Source organism: Ichthyophthirius multifiliis, assembly GCF_000220395.1.
Source record: "Ichthyophthirius multifiliis unplaced genomic scaffold scaff_1120509251400, whole genome shotgun sequence".
NCBI lineage: Eukaryota > Ciliophora > Oligohymenophorea > Hymenostomatida > Ichthyophthirius > Ichthyophthirius multifiliis.
The window spans coordinates 32,841-54,338 of record NW_004085910.1 but is presented as its reverse complement, the minus strand read 5'-3'; the positions used below and the strand labels follow the sequence as shown (position 1 = coordinate 54,338).

At 16.4% G+C, this 21,498-nt stretch overlaps 6 protein-coding genes across 6 annotated transcripts, besides 23 other annotated features; 3 read left to right on the top strand and 3 right to left on the bottom strand. All coding sequences in view use genetic code 6, as the record gives it.

Moving 5' to 3' along the window:
* Nucleotides 1-2,750: 2,750 nt before the first annotated feature.
* Nucleotides 2,751-2,775: a microsatellite.
* A 290-nt stretch (nt 2,776-3,065) lies between these two features.
* Nucleotides 3,066-3,103: a microsatellite.
* An 891-nt stretch (nt 3,104-3,994) lies between these two features.
* Nucleotides 3,995-4,027: a microsatellite.
* Nucleotides 4,028-4,082: 55 nt separating this feature from the next.
* IMG5_196540 (hypothetical protein) lies at nt 4,083-5,116 on the bottom strand (the record flags this gene model as incomplete). The annotated part of the gene is made up of 2 exons (XM_004024219.1): nt 4,083-4,788; nt 5,109-5,116. 2 exons carry the CDS (start codon nt 5,114-5,116, stop codon nt 4,083-4,085), a joined length of 714 nt encoding a protein of 237 aa, XP_004024268.1.
* An 847-nt stretch (nt 5,117-5,963) lies between these two features.
* Nucleotides 5,964-6,019: a microsatellite.
* A 1,267-nt stretch (nt 6,020-7,286) lies between these two features.
* On the bottom strand, nt 7,287-8,543 carry IMG5_196530 (NLI interacting factor-like phosphatase family protein, putative; the record flags this gene model as incomplete). Its single annotated transcript, XM_004024218.1, has 5 exons — nt 8,357-8,543; nt 8,122-8,313; nt 7,963-8,082; nt 7,792-7,901; nt 7,287-7,742 (listed from the first exon to the last, which is right to left on the bottom strand). The coding sequence occupies exons 1-5, from the start codon at nt 8,514-8,516 to the stop codon at nt 7,287-7,289; spliced, it is 1,038 nt and encodes a 345-aa protein (XP_004024267.1). The 5' UTR covers nt 8,517-8,543.
* Nucleotides 8,086-8,119: a microsatellite.
* Nucleotides 8,087-8,120: a microsatellite.
* Nucleotides 8,544-8,855: 312 nt separating the features above from the next.
* Nucleotides 8,856-10,002, top strand: IMG5_196520 (methionyl-tRNA formyltransferase, putative; the record flags this gene model as incomplete). Its single annotated transcript, XM_004024217.1, has 2 exons — nt 8,856-9,444; nt 9,503-10,002. The coding sequence occupies 2 exons, from the start codon at nt 8,856-8,858 to the stop codon at nt 10,000-10,002; spliced, it is 1,089 nt and encodes a 362-aa protein (XP_004024266.1).
* Nucleotides 10,003-10,451: 449 nt separating this feature from the next.
* Nucleotides 10,452-10,484: a microsatellite.
* Nucleotides 10,485-10,494: 10 nt separating this feature from the next.
* Nucleotides 10,495-10,548: a microsatellite.
* Nucleotides 10,549-10,780: 232 nt separating this feature from the next.
* Nucleotides 10,781-10,823: a microsatellite.
* Nucleotides 10,824-10,982: 159 nt separating this feature from the next.
* Nucleotides 10,983-11,022: a microsatellite.
* A 35-nt stretch (nt 11,023-11,057) lies between these two features.
* Nucleotides 11,058-11,119: a microsatellite.
* Nucleotides 11,112-11,148: a microsatellite.
* Nucleotides 11,112-11,151: a microsatellite.
* Nucleotides 11,114-11,151: a microsatellite.
* Nucleotides 11,152-11,231: 80 nt separating this feature from the next.
* Nucleotides 11,232-11,885, bottom strand: IMG5_196510 (hypothetical protein; the record flags this gene model as incomplete). Its single annotated transcript, XM_004024216.1, has 1 exon — nt 11,232-11,885. A coding segment is annotated over one exon (459 nt), but the record flags the coding sequence as incomplete, so codon positions are not given.
* Nucleotides 11,886-12,505: 620 nt separating this feature from the next.
* Nucleotides 12,506-13,107, top strand: IMG5_196500 (hypothetical protein; the record flags this gene model as incomplete). The annotated part of the gene is made up of 2 exons (XM_004024215.1): nt 12,506-12,761; nt 13,052-13,107. 2 exons carry the CDS (start codon nt 12,506-12,508, stop codon nt 13,105-13,107), a joined length of 312 nt encoding a protein of 103 aa, XP_004024264.1.
* Nucleotides 12,778-12,850: a microsatellite.
* Nucleotides 12,944-12,988: a microsatellite.
* An 806-nt stretch (nt 13,108-13,913) lies between the features above and the next one.
* Nucleotides 13,914-13,986: a microsatellite.
* Nucleotides 13,917-13,974: a microsatellite.
* Nucleotides 13,987-14,146: 160 nt separating the features above from the next.
* Nucleotides 14,147-14,185: a microsatellite.
* Nucleotides 14,186-14,402: 217 nt separating this feature from the next.
* Nucleotides 14,403-14,442: a microsatellite.
* Nucleotides 14,443-14,546: 104 nt separating this feature from the next.
* Nucleotides 14,547-14,588: a microsatellite.
* Nucleotides 14,572-14,603: a microsatellite.
* Nucleotides 14,604-17,959: 3,356 nt separating this feature from the next.
* IMG5_196490 (protein kinase domain protein) lies at nt 17,960-19,803 on the top strand (the record flags this gene model as incomplete). The annotated part of the gene is made up of 9 exons (XM_004024214.1): nt 17,960-18,282; nt 18,411-18,655; nt 18,707-18,895; nt 18,950-18,980; nt 19,031-19,088; nt 19,130-19,252; nt 19,337-19,468; nt 19,541-19,643; nt 19,682-19,803. The coding sequence occupies 9 exons, from the start codon at nt 17,960-17,962 to the stop codon at nt 19,801-19,803; spliced, it is 1,326 nt and encodes a 441-aa protein (XP_004024263.1).
* Nucleotides 19,487-19,516: a microsatellite.
* Nucleotides 19,804-21,498: the final 1,695 nt, after the last annotated feature.

The window sequence follows — 21,498 nt, the reverse complement described above, 5'->3', positions numbered from 1 at the left end:
CTATTTAATTCGACTATTTCCTATTCTTTTTGTTTATTCTTATCTTATAACTCTTTATTTTTTTATTCTGCTTAAGCATTATATTATAAAACATTTTCAAATTCATTTTTTTATTTTTATTTTTCAGCATTTATATTATTTAAACTATTAGAAAAAAAAAATTATAAGAAATTTTTATGTTTTTTACTCTTATTTTAATTAATTTAATTCTTCTTGTTTATTTTCGAGTTTTTAAGTAATATTTTAGTTTTGTTTTTCTAAATCTTTTTATTGTTATTATTAAGCTTATTACATTTCCTTTATTTTTTTATCGTTTTCTAATATTCTATTTTGAAAACTTTTTTTTATAAATTTTATTTATTTAAAATTTTCCAATATTATTTTACTCATCTTTAAGTTGTTAAATATAACTATCTTTTTAATGATTAATTTCTTTCAAATCTTTTTATTATTGTTCTATTTATTTCTTTAATTCTAAAGAATTATCTATCTCAGTATTTTTAAGTTCATTTTATAATTTTAAGTCATTTAAGCTATTTTTTAATTTAATATTTTTTTACAAACAAAAATTATTAATTTAAATTTAACTCTTTTAGTAGCTTTGTTACTTAGTTTTCTTAATCTTAAATTTAATCTCTCAGTTTATTATTCTCATTTTCTAGTTATTTTTATTTCTTAACAAACTAGACCTCTTATTCGTTATTTTTTTAATTATTTTATAATTGAATATCAGCAATACTATTTTAAAAATTATATTTATTGAATTTTTTGTTATTTACTTTTATTTTAATAAATTTATTTTTTCATCTTTTTATTTATTATTATCCTTTAATTCTTATAATTTTTATTCTAAATGATTTTTTTATTCATTTGACTTTTCTATTTCATTATCTTTTATTTATTTTTAGAATTCAGAATCATTTAAGCTTTTTTATATAAAAATAAACTAACCTAATAATATATATTTTATATTACTTTTATTTTATTTTTTCTAATTAATCTTCTTTTTCTTTTATTAATAGATTTAGTTTTTCATTTTCTTTTTCTTTTTATTTTATTTCTATTGCTGCCTATTTTTCCAAATCTTTCAATTATTTATCGCTTTCAAGAATTTAATTTTTCAATCTTTATTAATAAAGCTTAAGTATTTATATAAAATAATTTTGTACGCTTTTTTCGTTTTTTCTAACTAATCATTTTTATCAGAATTAAGTTATTTTAATTCTTAGCATTTATCTTCAATATTTTTTTTTAATTCTATAATTGCTAACATTTCTTTATCTTTTTAATTTTTTAATTAATCTTTTTCATCTAAACTTTTTTAATTTTTTTAATTTTACAAAAATATGAATATATACTTACTCTTTTTATAATTAATTTATTTAATCATCTAAATCATTAATTTTTTCATTTAACAATTAAGATTCTTTTTCAAATTATTATTTACTTTTTTATCCATTTAATTCATATTCTTTTATTTTTTTAGCATTTTAATCATTATAATCTTTTAGTCTTTTTTTTTTATTAATTAAAATACATATATATATATTTATTTATATATTTTACTATTGTTTCATTTGATCAATTATATCTTGTTTTTTGGCTGTTTCCATTTAAAATTCTTATTTTTAAATATTAAATTGCTTTTTTGCTTCTTCATTTTATTTTTGTAAATCTTAAATATTTTTTTCATTTTCCATTTTAATATCATCAATGCTTTTTTTATATTTAAAAAAATTTAATATAAATCTAAAAATAAATATTTTAATTATACTTTTTCTTAAGATTATTAATTTCCATGTTTTTTTTTTAAACATCTTAATTTAATTCTTGAACTTTTTAATCTTTTTATTATCCTAATTAATTTAATTGGTTTAATTCACTTTCTTTTTACTAATCATCAATATATTTACTTTTAATTAATTATATAATATTTTTTATAATCTATTTTTTTTTTTTTAAAAAAAAAAATACCTTTTTTTAAATTAATCAAGTTCATTTTCCTTTTCACTTAAAAGTTATTATAATTCATTTTTTCTGTATTTTTTTTTAAATATTTAAATATATATATTATCGATAAACTATCAAATATTTTTTTACGCTTATTAAATTCTTTCTTTTTCTTCAATATTTTATTAATAACCTTTTTGTAATTATTCTTATTATTTTTTAATTTCTTTTTATTCTTTTTTAAAATTTTCTTAATCTAATTCATATTAAATTTTCAAATTTTATAAATCTTCTACTTAATTTTTATTTTTTTCTAATTCTTAAAGGGTTTCTTATAATTCTTTTTCTTTTTATTCCTTTTCTGCATTTGTTTGGTCTAATCTTTTTTATATATTTTTTGTTAATATTTAAAATTAAATAACAAAATACATTTTTCTTAAATTTTCAAATTCTTCCTATTTTTAAATTTCTAAATTTTTTTATCATTTTCCATTAATTATATTTATTCAGTAATTGTATACTCTTATTATTCACACATACTTTTCCAATAATCTATTTCTTCATCTTTTGCTGCAAATAATTCTAATAAACCATTTGTACCACTTCTCCAACTTTATCTTGGTTAATTTGGAAGCTTTTTATCGATTTTAGGCGCATTTGGAACTACAACAGTTGTTTTTATTATAGCTTAACCAGGCTTATTTTAATCTTAAGGAGTAGGTAAAATTCCTTTTCTCTAAGTTTTTAAAGATACTTGCGTTGGTTCATCTGCCTCACTTTCGCTACTTTAGCTGCTCATGTTTTTTTTTTTTTTTTTTTTTTTTTGATTAATATTTTTGAATTTAATTTATTTTATTTTATTTAAGTTTTATTTAAATAAATTATTTATATTTATTTTTTAATATTAATTGTAGATTTAAAAGAAAGAAGAAAAATGAATGTAGCATTTCTGAAGATTTAAAATAAAATATGAAACTGTAATTTTTAAATATTAATTTTTGGCATTGTTTTTTTTTTTTCTTTATTTCTTTATTTATATTTAAAAACTCAATTAAACATAGAAAGAAGATTAATACATTTACTTTCTCGTTTTTTTTTTTGTTATTAGATTTATTTTAAAAAAAATCTAAAAAAAATAAAAAAATATTAAAAAGTAAAATATCCACCACCTTTTCTTATTTGGTAAATTTATAATAATATTTTTAAAATATTGTATTAATAGCATACTAATTTAATTTTTTTTAAATTAAAATAAAAATTTAAAATTAAAAAAAAAAGTATTCAAAACAAAAATTATATATAAAATTTAAAAAATCTATTACTTATAAAGAATCTATATTATATATATATATTTTTTTAAAAATAAATTATTTTATTTTGTTTTTAATTTTTTTTAAAAAAAACTTAATAATACCTATTGATAATTATAAAATACTGGTTCAGAAAAAAATTAATTATTAAAATGATATTTTTAATTTTTTTCTATGGAGATTCTAAAAAAGCTAAATAATTTTTTTAATAAATTAAAAGAAATATATATTTCTTATTTATTATTTTTAAAAAAAATTAATTAAAAAAGTAATAGTCTAACATATATATATAATAAATAGATATTATTATTATTTTTGTTTATAAGGTTTTACTATTTTTTTATTTTTTATTTTGTTTTAAATACTTATAACAAAAATATAAGATGTGATCAATCATTTAATTGAAAAAAATATACAAATATAATCAAGTAAAATAGATAAGAAGCAAAAATAAGATTATTAAAAAAAAAATATATATATATAAATTTAAAATAATTTAATACTAAAGTAATATATATATAAATATGGATATAAATTTTTAATCTTAATATAAAATTAAATGTAAAATTATATATTTTCTTAATAAGAGAAAAAAAAAAAAAAAAAAAAATATCCGATAATTTTAAAATTTTGAATAATATGCATAAATAAATAGATTTTGTAAAAGTATTTATAATTAAAATAAATTAAATTATTAATCCTTTAATAAAAAATAATAAATATAATATATCAATTTATAATTAAATAAAATTATATTTAAATAAAATATTATTGAATAAAACAATCATAAAATATAAAAAATCAATTAATATTTTAAAAAACTCAAATAAATTCATTATTTTTAACTTTTAAGTTTATTTATAGTGGATCTAATGGGTGATATAAAAAACTATTTTACATTTTTAATTCAAATCCTTCATCACATTCAAAATCAAATGTTTTTAAAAAATAATATAATATTATTTTTGCTTCAATACTAGCCATATGTTATCCAAGGCAATTTCTTTTACCAGCACTAAAAGGAATATATGAATATGGAGGATATTTTATATCTTTTAACCATCTTTCAGGATCAAATACATGAGGATTTTCATAATATAATGGATTTCTATGGATACCAATAATTAAAGGTGTGACTAAAGTTCCTTTTGGAATAAAAATATTTTATAAATAATGATCCTTTGTTGCTTCTCTATAACCAAGTTAATTAGCTGACGTATAAAATCTTAAACATTCTTTTATTACGGCATTTAAATAGACTAGAGTTTAAATTTATTCAAATTATGCTCCATTTATTTCTTTTATAAGTTTTTCTTTAACTTCTTTATATTAAGTTAAATAATAAATAATCATTCCAGTTAAATGGCTTGTAGTTTCAATACCTGCTATATAGAATGCGATAAAATCTTAAGCAATATTTTGAATATCGATTTTTTCAAGGAGTTTATTTTTTATTAAATAATTTATAATATCTTCCTTTTCACTATTCTTTCCTTCTTATTCTAAAGTTTTTCTTCTTATATCCTTTCTGTTATTATTTATTTAAATAATTATTCAAATTCACTTATTTGTTTATTAAAAATTCTATCTTGTTTAGTTAAACCTAGATCAAAATATTTAATTCCGAAAAGTATATATTATGGAGTTTTAATCTATTAGTAAAATTTAAGGAAAAAATATATTATTGAATCTGACAAAGTTATTCCATAAAAAAGCTAATTATCTGCATTTTTACTTACCAAACTATGAATTATTACTTTAGAAGTTATTTTTGTAATTAAGTGAATAACATCTTGTTTTTATAATTAATTGTTTTAAATTATTTATTTAAAAAGATTTATAGTCTACTCTTTCATATTTGGAACTCTTTTTTGAAGATAATCAAAGTTGAAATAACCAGAGTATATTTACCTTTATTCTTTCCATTGATCATATTATACAAATGCAAAAGATTAGAGTATTAATTTCAATGGTTCTAATGGAAATTTATATTTTTCATATGTTCTAGACTATTATTTATAGAATTCTTTAATTAAATCAATATCTAATAATAATAAAATGACTCTATTACTTATGTTCTCAACTAAAATTTTAGGTTGATTTCCATCATCAAATACATGTTGGTGATGATATAAACAATTTTTGTATTTTTATAAGGATTACTATTAAAAGTAAAAAGTGCCTAACAAAGGAAAAAATTAACCCTTTCCATATTTTAAATATGATTTATATCTTCTATATGGTAATATTATTAAATTAAATAATAGATATATAAAGAGAAGAACAAAAAATAACAAAATTAATATAAATATCATAAATATTTATTATTTGTATATTAATTATAAATAAATAAATTTTTATATTATTAATTAAAAAAATTAATATAAAAATCATAATACAATTTAATTTAATTTTTTAAAATTAGCTTTTTTAAAGATTTATAATATATTAATTATAATTTTTGATTTAATTATATTAAATATTTTTTAAAAAATAGTTTAAATAATTTAAAACTCAATTATACATTTATATAAATTTTTTTATATTAAAAATTATATTATCTTTAATATAATAAAATTATTCTTATATTAAATATTTAAAAATTACAATCAAAATTTTATATTCACATTATTTTTTTACTTTTTTTAAAAAAATCTTAAATTTTAAATTTATTTTAAAATATTTTTTTTTTATTTAATTAAAATAATATATATTTTATTATATATATATTTATAATAAATATATTTATAAAATATATAAATATTGTTTATTCTTAAATATAAATCTTTTGTCATTTTTATATTAATAAAATATTTTATTCTAAAACATAAAAATTATTTTATATAAATTTCTTCTTTTAAACCCAAGAAAATATAATACTTCTTAAAAGAATATGTATCTTTTCTTTGTGTTTGTGGTTTTTTATCTATAGTAATTCTTTTATTAACCAGTAAAGCTATATTTAAAGTCTTTTATAGTTTCGAAAAATTAAAAGTCCATTTTTAACTCACTCTTAAATCGAGTGTTATTTTTGGTACTATTATTTATGCATTATTAATATTTTTAAGTAAAAAAGCCTTTTAGTCATAGATATTATCTATATAATAATCATTATTTTGACTTAAGTTATTAATATATAGGTTTTACTCACAATTAGGTTTATAACTAGAATAGTGATTGATTTAAAAAGAAGTTTAGTGCTTTAATATATATAAGTATCTTCTGGGTAATTAATAGAAAAAAAGGTAATTCTTTTTGACCTTGTGACAGCGAATCTTATGATTATTATAAGCTCGTATTTTTTTTTAATGAAAATAAATTATCACTAAAAATTAGTATCCGAAATTACTTTAATATTCACTTAATTATATTAAGCATTTAAATAATTAATATCCTATTTAATAATATATTATTAGATTTTTTAATTCATATCATTAATTTTATATTTATAATGTTTTTTCAATATATATTTTATAAATAAAATCAAAAATAAAATATTTTTAAAATTATGATTGATATAAATATAAAAAGCATTAATAATGTAATAAAATATTAAATAATATAATTATTATTTATAATTATAAAAAAAAATAGTAAAAAACATATTTAAAAATTATTTAATTTATATGTAATAATGATTATTAATAATATTTTATATGATTTTATGTTTAAAAATGAAATATTAATTTATTTTTATTTGTAATTATATATTTAATATAATTTTATGTTATTTTTTTTTATATATATTTTATATATAGAATTATATGATTAATAATTTTTTATTAATTTAATAAATTTAGAGTTTGTACTATATATAAAGTAAATTATTAAAAAGTAAAAGGATAAAAGAAAATAAATATTAACAAAATAAAGAAAAGATGATATTATAAGCTTTATAATATAAATTAGTTCTTTTCTTTTTTTCTTATTTTTTAATTAATATTTATTTAATTTTTACTTTAACCTTTACTATTTTTATAATTATAAAATAAATTTTATATTTTATCAATAAATTAATTAATTTTTTCATAATTATTCAAAATTATATTCAGCTAATTAAGATAATTAAAGTCTTTCAGTATTAAATTATCTCACATCATTTGCTTATGATGCTTCAATTAAATAATTCATTAAGCATTTTAATTCTGTATCTTTTTTATCCTAAAACCACTCTAAAATAGGTATTCCATTTTCAATTTAAAATCCAAAAGAATGAGCCAAATTATCTACAATGACCATTTTTTTAAGATCTTTACCTTTAAGAATTCTTAGGTCTTTAATAAAAAACCCATTTTTAGTTTCCATACAATTACTTCTATTCAAAATTCCATTAATATATTTTCCTTCAGAATCCAAAAACTTGACAATAGCCGAAGCATAAGAAGGAGATGAAGCTGTAAAAACATAAATATCCCAATATTAAACCATTGTTTCTAAAAATTCTTTACAATAAGGTCTTACTCTGAATCCAATTTAATAACTCTATATGATTTAATTATTTTTAAATATTTTTTTTTTTAAGAAAAATTACACTTTATCCGTTTTCATATGCATTTATTACATGATCAGGATTTTCTCTCAAACCACAACTATGTATTAGTGTCTCGTCTAAATCAAGTAAGAGAGTTCTTCCTTTTGGAACTTTTTTATTTTAATTATTTTTTTAAAAAAAATGCCTAATTAGTAGAATTTTTTATTTTACCTTTTGCGTCTTTTACTGTTACCATTTTAGTTTATATGAATTTATCAGAGGGTCCTTTTAAGCATTTTTTAGCATAAACTAATCCCCTATAGGTTAATTAAAGGTGCTTTTTAAAAGTTTCTATTTTTTTTATTTATATTTTTTTATTTATTTTTTTACCATCATTTATTTATTCGGAAAAAATCAAATGTCTATAAGGATGATTATCTAATTCTTTTTGTTTATCTCTTTATTAAGCTATTTTTCTTTAGTTTATATCAGATTCTATTACTGTTATTCCTTTTTGTCTTGTTTCTGGTTTAAATTATTGCTAATTCTGTGGTTAGAATTAGATAACTTTTTATTCAATTGCTTTTTTTGTAAAAATTAAAATAAATTATTTTTAAATATGTACGTTTTTGTTAAAATGTGTTCCTTTTTCCTACTTATGGCTATTATCTTAAAACAGGAGATTCTACTTCTTCTTCTGAATAAAAGCCAACTTGATCTTAATTTAAATGTATTAAATGAGATTATTATGCAGAGTTTCCTTTAAAGTGATATATTTTATCCATTTTTTCTTTTTTTTATTGGTTTTCTTTTTTTTTAGATTGTAAGTAATGAAGGGATATTTTTTTTTTTATATTTAATGTATATTTTTTTTATTACTTATTTTTTTTTTTAATAATTTGCTTATTTATATGGAATTATTAATTTTTGTTTGTTTGTGGCTTTAAATATTTTTTTTTTTTAATTATAAATATAATATTTTACCACAAAATAATATACTTTTTTTTTTTTTTTTTTAATGAATAAAAAAAAATTATGTAAAAAAATAAAAATATTATTTTTTTATAAATAATCAATTAGTTTATATTTTTTTTTAAAAAAAAAATCATATCTAAAATCAAAAAATGTTCTAAAAATCAAAAATTCCAATATAAAAATTTACATATAATATTCTTTTTTTTGGCAGTGACAATTTTCCTTTAGCAACTTTCAAAACCATACATACTAAAATTGATCCCAAAATAACATCCAATCTTCATTTAGTTACAAATTATCAACCCCCAGAATAAAAATCTAAACATAAAAATCTTATATAATAATATGCAATACAAAACAACCTATAAGTATACCAACCATTAGGTAAAACATCCAAAAATACTCAAATTGAATGGCAAGAATTTATTTAAAGCGGTGTTTTTGAAAATACAAAATTTGACATTGGGGTAGTATGTTCATATGGATATATGATCCCAAATGAAATAATTGATTGTTTCTAATAAGGAATGTTTGTTATTCATCCTAGTTTACTTCCCAAATATAGAGGCGCTTCTCCAATTTAATAAGCTTTGTTAAATGGAGATAAGGAGACTGGAGTTTCAATTATTGAGATTAGTAAATAAAAATTTGATGCTGGAAAAATACTTAAATAAAGTAAAATTTCAATTCCAGAAGAATTTACTTATACAGAATTAAGTGAAAAGTTATCTGATTTATGTATATTTTTTTATTTTTTTAAAATAAATATTTTTTATATATTTTTGTTTAAATATAGCAAGTTAATGTCTTGTTAATATTTTATAAAATTTAAATTTTTATAAATAGAATGCTGTTAATTAAAATGAAAGTGAAGTTTCTAAAGCTCCTAAATTTCAAGTTTAAGATAGTTTCTTAGATTATTGCTAATTTGATGAGGTGGAAATTTATAATAGGTTTAGATGTTTTAAAGGAACTAACTTTGTTTCTGTGAGGACTATTTTTGTTGATAAAGAAGTTATTTTGGATAAAATTAGTTTACCAAATTAAAAATAAATTGAATAGTTGAATTAATATAAAAATGCTCTACCGGGTTCTTTATGGATTATTCAGAGTTGTAGGAAGAATTTCTTTGTTAAATGTAAAAATAGATTTGTTAAAGTTGATGAATGGAGATTTTTTAATTAGAAAATTAAATAAGCTTATACCTTTATTGATTAATTTTTTGATAAATAGTTAATTTATGATAATCCAGATTCTTAAGGACATTATTTTTTTAAATATAAATAAAAAAATTGAATAAATTTTAATTATTATTATTGTATTTTATGTTTTAATTAAAATTAAATTGAATATTTAAAAAAAATAAACAGTTAAATAAATTATGTAGAGTTATAGTTTTATAAAAGAATTATAAAAAGTCAGAAATGCATTATAAAATTAATAAATATTATAAACAAGTAGTTAAGTATTTTAAATAAGAAATTAAAAGGATTTTTTTTTTTAATTTTCGAATGAACAATAGATTAATAAAACCTTTGATAAAATGTATATAAAATGGATGAAAGAAACTATTGATATATAATGTAAAGATAATCATATTATATATAATAACTTTTAGGATAGTTTAAAGGTTATTAAAGTTTTATAGAAAAAAATAAAAGAATAATAAACTATAATAAATTAAACATATAATTTATTAAAATTAGAGTTTTCAAAATAAGTGTAAATTAATTAATAAAAGGAAGTATTTTTTTTTTATTTTATTTTTTTTGTTATTTAAATAAATAGAAATAAATTTAATTTTTATAAAAATAAATTATATTTTGGAAAAATAAATATTAAGGTTTGATAATAAATATAAAGGAAGTAGTTTAGGATTAAATTTAGGAATTTTAAGAAAATATCGAATATATAAATTAATTATAATTAGAAAATAACTATTTACGTTAAATTTTAAATATTAATTTTACATAAGATTAAATTAATAAGTATGAAGAATTATTAAGCAAAGAAGAAAAATAAAATGATTTTTTTTTGGAAAAAGAAGATTTTGAATATAAAAAATAATTTAAAAAAAAAAATATAAATAATTTTTAAAATAATGATAATAATATTTTTTAAGAAAAATATTAAGATTATATTGATAATAATGATGAATTTTTTAAAATCGAAAATATTATAAATAATATAAAAAAAGAAGAAAAATAAAATTTATAGTATTATGAAAAATTTAATGTTTATAATGAATAATTAAATAATTGAAATTTTTTTTTTTATAAATTTAATAAAATAAAATTAAATTAAACAATATAAAATAATAAAATAAAATTAATTTAAATCTATTAAAAAATATAAAAATAAAGTATTAATAAAAATAATTAATTAATATAAAATATTTATTCACTAAAAATAAAAATAATAAAAAATAAAATAAATAAAAAAATATGGGTTAAGAATAGTCTAAATAAGTATTATAATAAAACTAAAATTAAAGCATCTAAGAATCTTCCTTAAACGAAAATAATATAGAAATTTTAGAATCTAAATAAATAGACAATTTAGATCGCATTAAGTAACACAAAAATTATCAAAATGAATAATCCCCGATGTTTTCAGGTAGCTTTAGTGTAAACTAATCCAAATAATTATAACAAGAAGATGAATTAGAGTAAGAAAAACTCAATGAATAAGATGAATTAGCCCAAAGACAGCGATATATTCAAGAATAGGTGAAAAGAATACAAAAAAATAATAATTTAAATAACACTTTTGGGACTACAATGGAGAGTTGGAATAAATAAGATTCTCGAAAATAATAAATAATTAACGAAATCTTATATTCAAATAAAAAAAGAGTCAGTAAAAATAAGATTAATAAAATGTAGTAGATAGATTATTAGAAAAAGGAAAAGAGAAGGAAATCAGAAATTAATTAACAATGGATTTTTATGAATAAAAAGAATTACAAGAATGTACTTTTTAGCCTTAAATTGGAAAAAAAAACAAAAAAATAATTTACGAAGTTTGGATTAGTTTTTAGAATAATAGGAGGTTTTTTTGAAAAAAAAAGATGAAAAAGTAGAAAAAATGAAACTTTTTTTAGAAAAAAATGAAATAAAAGAATGTACTTATTAGCCGTCTGTTTTATTATTTTCTGAGGTGGTAAATATATCTAAAAAATAAAAAAATTAGGGAAAAAAAGGAAATCATTAACCAGTATATAAAAGACTTTTTGATTTGCATTAAATTAAGAAAAACAAAGAAACGAAGAATGAAGATACTGATTAAAATAATTAGAAATAAAATTAAAAGAATTATAAGTAGAATCATTAAACAATTGAAAGACTTTATATATTAGGAAAATAAAAATAATAGTCAAAAAGGGAAGGGAAAATTTTTATCTAAGCAAAATAAAATTCACATAATTCATTAAATGATGATAATAAATAAAAAAAATAAAATATTACTTATTGTTCGAAAAATTCTTAGATTAATGTTGCTTAAAAAATAATAAAAGAATATTAAAATATAGTTAATATAATTATACATGATATTGATAAATAATAATATATTTTAGATTATATTTAGTAATTATATAATTATATTAACATTTATATATTTTTTAAAAAATAGATTTTCTGAAATTCTTAAATATATGGGACTTGTTAGTTTTACTGATAAAGTTGAAAGCTAAAACTTTGTTACAGAAAGATCTTTATTGAATGATATTTGGATAACTTTGCATGGAAATGAGAATAAATGTACTTATAGGAATTTATTGCTTTTTATTTATGCTATTATGGGACTTGATGTTGAATTACCAAAATTTATAAAAGGTTAAGAAAATGATCTTTTGTTAAATTTCTCAAAAGATGTTGCATTTCCACTTTTAAGAGATGTAGACGGAGCCATTGTAGAAGAAATGGAAAAATTGAAGTTGTAAGCCTAAAATAATTTAGCTAGATAAAGTTATATTAAAATGCAAAAAGAAGTTGAAGAAAGAATAAGTATTTTAGATTATAAATAAGAAGAAAATATTTATAATAAAGAAGAAGGTAATAAAACATATATTAATAATAATAATAATAATAATAATAATAATAATAATAATAATAATAATAATAATAAAAATAATAATAATAATTTTAAAAATTAAGAATTAAATGACAATTTAAAACTATGGGTTTCCTAAAGAAAAAAATATATCAATGTTGGTAGTTTTGATTCAGAAAATAATCTTATATTAAATTAATAAGAAATTATATAAATTTAAGAAACTTATTATCCATTATATAATAACAAACTACATTGCGAAAAACAAAAATAAAAATACTTTTGTACTTAGACTTAGTAAGATTATAAAAAAGAAAAAACTTTAGAAGAACAACTAAAACACGTTGAACATTTGTATAGTTAGAATAAAGAATAGTAAAAAAAACATCAAGAAATAAAAGCTTCAAAAGAATAATTGGAATTACAAGAATGTACTTTTTCTCCTTAAATTTTTTCCTGTTTAGTTAATTCAAAAAAAGATGTTTTTAATAACTTTGATCATATTTTAGAATAAGAAACAAAAAATAAAAGGTATTTGGATCTTTATAATTTAGCTAAACCAATGTCAATGTTGAGGGATAAGTAAACTTATGAAATTGAATATGAAAAATACTGCGATTAGTGTACTTTTTCTCCTGATATAGGAATTTCTAATAAAATAAAAAATAATAATTTTAATAGTTTTTATTTTATATATATATTTATATAAATAATGTTTTTTAATAAAATAAGGTGAATAGAATCTTTATATAAAAAATAAAGACGAAACTATAGAAAGATTAAGAAAAGCTTATTAAGATAAATAAAATTTCTAATAAATGACTTGTAGAGGAGAAATTCTTTATTAGTAAAAAAGTCCTGTGAAAACATAAGATTTTATTTAAAAAAATATATAATAATATACTCCAGTACATTTAAAAAGACCTTTTATTGGTACTTAGAAATAATATATTGGTAAATAAACTAATGATTATGGATTTAGTAATACACATAGTGTTTAAATATTAAATAGTAAAGATGAATTATAATAAAGTAATATATTTATAATAAAAAATATTTAAGATAATTAATAAATAAAATAGTTGACAATATGGATTAAGTTTCTCCTGAATTTGGATAAAATAATCTAAAATAAATGATTTAGGATTAGATGGATAAATAATAATAATAATAATATTAATAATATAATAATAATAATAATAATATTAATAATAAGATTATAATAATTAGATTGATGAATAGGATTTATAATATTAACTTTTTAACTAATAAAATCCTCTTCTTTATGTTGATATTAATTTAGGAGCAGATTAAACTGAAAGGATTATTGTTTATGAAGGCGATTAACCTGAACAATTAGCAATTAATTTTATTTAATAACATGGTTTTTTTTATTATATTTTTTTTTATTTTTTTTAATTTTTTTAGGTCTTGATTTTAATATTAAGGATAGACTAGCTGGAATGCTTTAAATGTAAATACAAAATTCATTAAATAATAATAATGATTAAAATATGTGAAAGCGTTAACTTTACCTCTTTTTATTAATTTTTTATATTTTTTTTTATTTTAAACAATAAACATATATAATTTTTATATTAAATATTATTGTTTATATTTTTTAAGATTTTTTTTTTATTCAATTTATATTTTTATCATTTTTTTATATTTATTATACATTTTCTCATTTTCTTTTTTTTTTATTATAATTTTAAATATCTTTAATTTATTTTATTTATGATTTGTAATAAATTAAATATTCTTTTATTTTCGTAATTTCTGTTATTTTATAATAGTATATTATAATATATATTTAAATATATTTTAATTTTAAAATATTTTAAATTAATAATTTATATTAATTATTTAATTTATTTTTAGATTTAATTATTATTAATTAATTTTGTTAAATTCAGATAAAATTAAATTTTAAAACTAAGATGAAAAGAATTGTTTACAGATAATAGACAAAAAACATTTAAAAGTAAAAATAGCAAATATATATATTTGTTTTAATAATACAATAAAGAAAGTTAAAAAAAATCAAAGAAAATAATAATTAAATAAAAATAATATTACTTCTTAAAATAAATTAAAAATTTTTTCTTTTACATATATTAGAATACAAATAGAAATACAAAACAAAAAAATCTTAAAAAAATAAATAAAATTTAAATGTTAACTTAATAATAATACTAAAACGTTTTAAATTATATCCCATTAATAATTCACGATTTACGTAATCCATTATCCCAAATATAATCTACATTTTAATTACATAAAAATTAATTAAAGTTGATCTAATTCGATTTCTATGATATAATATAGGATGGAATAAATTAATTAAACGAATAAATAAACAAGGCATTGAATGTTTTTCATAATATATTAGAAAAATAGCAATATAATTATGTGGACGATATAATATATGAAGATGTAGATCTAAATAAATTTTTAGAATAATTTTGGATAAATAATTCCGCAATAATAGAAAATAAAAATCAAGTAGATTACTAACTTTTCGTTTAATCTACAATTCCACCTTTTCTAAATATTCCCAAAAATGAAATAACTTAAGTTTTATAGAATTTATTTTTAAATGCATGTAAATTTACATAAAAAGGCTCAATAAAATTAATTTTAAGTTTTTAGGAATAAGAAAAATTATTAGAATAAAAAAATAAACTAACCAAAATAACTGATTAATTTGATAAATTTAAATATTTTATAGAAAATCCATTTAGTACTTCATCTATATTTTCTTTAGAAGAAGATATAGATGAAAATAGTCTTCTTTCTTGTTCATATTTAAACGAAAAAAATTTTGATTAATAATAATTAATGACAGACTAGAAATAGACTCCCAATTCTTTCCATTAAATAAAAACTTTTTCTGAAGTAAATTACAAAAATAATAAAGAAAATACTTTATTGAAATAAACTAATACTTCCACTAATATTTCCAATACAAAAAAAACCCATAAACTTGAAAAACTAGGACATAAATATTACTAAATTTTTTCCAAAAAATAACAGAATATTCACCCGTTTATCAGAGAGTTTGTTTTTGGAGGTTGTTTTTAGGAAAATAAGCATATTTAAGGTTTTTTGAAAATCGAAGTTATTGATACAGGTATTGGAATGAAAGAAAATGAATAAAATAATATTTTTTAATTATACTAATAGGCGAATTTAGGAATTTCGAAAGATTATGGAGGATCAGGAGTTGGGCTTTATTCTTGCAAAACAATAGCAAATTTACTAAAAGGAGATATAGTTTTTTATTCAGAGGAAAATAAGGGAACTGCCTTTATTCTTTATATTCCTTGTATTGGGATTTATAAAAACGGACTTGATTTAGAGTTTAAATGTGAAGATTTTTACAAATAAAGAAGAACTTAGAGACAATTATCAAAGAGAAATGTGAATTTGGTAAATTAAGATTTGGTTAGGGCAGATAAGAAGATTTTGAAAAAAAATATTATGTTTATTGACGATAATAGTTATATTTTATAAACTATATAAATGTTTTTCTTAAACTGCCCACATTATAATATTTTTACATATAATTAACCTATTACTGGGCTATAAGTTTTAAAATAAAATACTAAAAAATTTGATTTAGTTATCATAGATTATGAAATGCCAGATATAAATGGGATTGAATTATGTAAAAAAATAAAACTTATTGACTAAAATGTGATTTTAGTATGTTATTCAGGATATTGTAATAAGGAATTCAAGATTTAGTGTATATAAAATGGATTTTTTGATGTATTGGAAAAGCCTTGTTCGAAAAGATAATTACTTTAACTTTTTTATAAAGTTTTTACAAAAGAAGAAGGCTATTAATGAATATTTTTTTTTTTTTAAAAAAAAAAAAAGGTAGCCTAAATTTGCTTTTTTGTTTGTTTTGTTTTTACTTTTATTCTAAATTATATACATCATTTATTTTTTTATTAATTTTTTGTATTTTAAGTGTTATTTTTTTTTTAAAATAAATACTGTATAATTTACAATTTTTTTTTTTTTATTTAACAATAAAAATTAATAATAATAATATAAATTATTTTGTATTTTATTTTTAAAAAAATCAAATTTATTTTAATTCATTTTAACTTCTAGAATTTTTACTTAGTAATTATCCAATTTATGAACAAAAAATCTTAAGCTTTTCTAAAAAAGACATGGGTTTGGAATATCCATTTAAATAAAGACAAAAAAAATAGGCATCGAAATATTAATTTTCAATAAAGTAATAAGAATTAAGATAATCAATTTATTAAAATCCATTTTTTAAATAAAAAAAATAACCACTTTTATTATATTAGACCATATGAAGGGCTATATATTTAACTTTTTTATTATTATTAGCTTCTTATTTTAACTCTTCAATTAGTTTTGAGGCTAATTTTTAATTTCTGAATTCGTTTATGACTCCAATAGTCATTATATATATATTGTACTTTTCTTTAAATAATTAATTTAGGCTACATTGATAATGCTTAATATTTGTTCTTTTGTATTTATATATAAGTCCTCCTATTATATATTTCCCCTTTCCAAATATTTATAAATCAAGCTCTATTACAATATTTTTTACTTTATTTTACTCGATTTTATTATAAAAATCATTACCATATTAAACTGGAAACCACTCGTTATGTAATTCTTTTAATTAAGCTAAATCGTTTCGATTTTATATTTATCGAATTTTTATATCCTTTATAATGTCTATTTTACTTATTTCGATTTCTTGGAGTATATAATGTATTTGAGCTGTATATTCTTGATTTTGGATAGATGTTGGAGGAAACGATTCACTTATTCGAAAGTAATTCTAATTTTATATTTATATTTCTAAGTCTTGTTGCTAATTTTTATTCTTCATTTAATTTTTCTTTATTATTGATTTGTAAATGTTTTTTGTTTTTTCCTTCTAAAAGTAAGATATAATAAAATTTTTAAAAAAATATTATAATAATTTTGAATCAGGCAGTTTATTTTAAAAATATTTACAATAAAAAATATTGACATAAATATTATTTATAATTATAATAAAATAAAGTTATTTAAAAAAAAAATACAATTAAAATATATATTAATTTCAATATACAAATTATAATAAAAAAACTAATACAATATTAAAAAATAAACAAATTAATTAAAAATATTTGCAATAAAAAAAAAAAGTGTACAAATGGGAAATTGTGCGAATACTTTTAATACAAATTAAGATGAAATTAGTATAAAAAGATATATAAAATAATTAATCAAATTTCAATTATTTCCATTAAAAAGGATTTAACTTAAAATAATTTATTTTTTATTTTTTTAGCAAACAAATAAATCTAGACAAACAATTTTGTTTTTCACCATATAATAGGAAGAGGAGGATTCGGAAAGGTTATTTATATCATTTAAAAAATATAAAACAAAGTATAGATTGTTTTTTTAGGTATGGAAAGTCGAACTTAAAAAAACTAAATAATTTTATGCAATAAAAGAAATGTCAAAAGCGAAGTAACTTTTTGTTTTTTATATTTTTTGTTTTGTTTACAATAATATTTTGTAAATTCAATGAATTATTATTATTTCAATATAATTTTATTAATTATTAATAATTAATTTTTCTTTTATTTTTATTTTAGAATTATATCTAAAAAAAGTGTTAACTCAGTTTTAAATGAAAAACATTTACTAACAACTTTATAACATTCGTAATTTTTTTGTATTATTTATATTTTTTATATATTTCAATAAATAAGTTTTCTAGTTAATATTGTTTCTGCATTTTAAGATTCTGAAAAATTGTATTTAGTAATGGATTTATTAACAGGAGGCGATTTGAGATTCCATTTAGGAATAAAACAAAAATTTAATGAAGAATAAACAAGTCATATAATATTATAAAATATATAAAAATAAAAAAAAAATTAAAAAAAAGAATTCTTTATAGCTTGTTTAATGATTTCTTTAGAATATTTACATAATAATAGTATAATACATAGAGATATAAAACCTGAAAATTTAGTTTTAGATTAATAAGGATATTTAAGAGTAACAGATTTAGGAGTTGCAAGAGTATGGAAACCTGATAATTAATAAGATACCAGTGGAACACCAGGTTATATGGGTAATTATATATTTTAATATATAATATAAAAAATATAAATAATTTTAAAATAAGCACCAGAAGTAATGTGTAGATAAGCTCATGGGTATATTTATTTAAAAATATATTCATAATTTTTATATTATTAAAAATAAGAGTTTCTGTTGATTATTACGCTATGGGTGTAATTACCTATGAATGCATGTTCGGAAAAGTAAAATTAAAAAAAAAAAAAAAATACATTCAAAAATTAAGAGACCTTATTTAGGAAGAAGTAGAAAAGAAATAAGAGATTAAATAATCGCTAGATAAGTGAAAATTAAAAAAGAGGAAATACCACCTGATTGGTCTTTTGAATCTGCAGATTTTGTAAATAAAGTAAAATATATTATTTTTATAAATAATTAATAATATATATATATATATATATCTAATGCTTTTGTTAAACAAAAAATAAAAAAGCTTATCTAAAGAAAGCCTTTAAATAGATTAGGAGTTAATGGGCCAGATGAAGTTAAAGAACATCCTTGGCTAAAAGATTTTCCTTGGTAAAAATTATTAAATAAATAATTAATTCCTCCTTATAAACCAATTGTAAATTCTATCTTTTAAATATATATATATATATATATATATATATATTTAATTTAATTTGTATACAAAAAGTAAACTGATAATTATGATTAAAAATAATCTTTATTAAAATAAGAATCAAATCCTGAGTTATTAAAATAAAATCATTTACTTTTACGAAGGAATTCGATTTAAGGTTTTTCTTTTAATTTTATTATTTTTATTTTTTAAAAGAACTATTTTCAGCATATTATTTTGAAAAAGAAATTAATTCTTAATTTTAAAATTCTAGTCTAATAAATAATTCTACTACATTTTCTGCAAGAATAACATAAACAAATACTAATGCAAATTGATATAAATCAGAAAAAATATAAAAAAAAACTTATTATAATACAAATTGATACAAATCATAAATATAAATAAAAATTATTAAAATATTTTTATAATATATATTACTTACTTATATATTTTTTATTTTTCTGTTTTTTTAATTTAAAAACAATATTAGTAACAAAAAAAGGTGGCATTATTAAATAATATATCAGCTTTTTTTATTGATGGAATTTTTATAAAAAAATATTAAAAAAATAATGAATAAGTTAATATTTAAAATGTTTATATATTTTATATATTATATTGTTTACATTTAAGTGCATTTATAAAATACTATTATATCATTTATCAATTATAATATTTTTAATTTCCTTTATTTTTTAAAATAAATATTTAATTAGCTCTTTATTTTCCCATAAAAATTAATAAATAAAAATATACATTAAATAGTTACTTTCTAAATATTATTTAAAGCAAAATTTTTATTATTATTTATTTGTAAAATTTGGTATTTTATTTATATTTTGAGAATATATCATATTCCATTTCAATTTTTGATTAAAATTTTTAATATACGTCTACTTATCTAAATAGAAAATATCAAACTTTATATATAAATTAAATAAATAAATTTAATATTATTTGATAACTTTTTTGATGATTTTAATTAAAATATTTTTAAATTTATTATTTTATATGATTTCTTGTGATGTCTTTTCTATTTATTATTTGTTTATATTTTATATTTTTTATTTTTTTGTTCAGAAATTCAATAACAACAACAATAAAGGCAAAAATGGCTTTTTTTTATTAATTAAGAATTTAACAAAAAAATAAACATATATGTTATGAAAATATAAAAATATAAATAATTAACTAATTGCTTTTTTTAAAAAATAAATTTTAAAAATTAATAGTACATCATTTTATTATTTTGATAAAGAGTTATTTAAATTGTATTTTGTTTGATTAAATAAGATATTATATAATGCTTTTTATTATTTTAACTGTTTCTATTTTTAATTTTTCCTTTATTTATTTATATTCGATTAAAATATTCAAAATTTTCCATATGTAATAATTTTATTTTATTTCTTAATAAGTAAGACTTTACTCTAAATTTATATTTCAATATTTAATTTTTCTTGCTATTATTCTATATGTTATCTTTCTATAATTAAACTTATTTAATTTATTATTTTTTTAGTGAAAAAATTATTATTGAATTTTAATAAAAATAAATATTTATTAAAAACATTTAAATTGATAATATTTTTTAAATTATATATTATTCTTTATTCTTATTTTATTACATTAAAATATAAGAATATTTTTTTTGAATGAAACAAATCAAATCAAATTTGATTTTCTGTATCTCTTATTAATAGTTTTTTTCATAATGCGATTTTTGAATACTTTTTTGCTTTAGAGATTAATTACATAATGATTTTTTTATTTATTATTATGTAAATAAAAAAAATGATAATTTATATAATTATTTGTATTTTTTATTTATGATTATAAAATATAATTTTAAATAATTATATTTATTTTTAAATAAAAAAAATATATATAAATTTATTTATATTAACAATGTTTAAATAAAAAAAAAAAAAGATTTTAAATATATAATAAATATTATTTTTCATAATTTTTATAAATATGAATAAAAATAATATAATATATATATATATTTTTTTAATCTTTTAGTAATA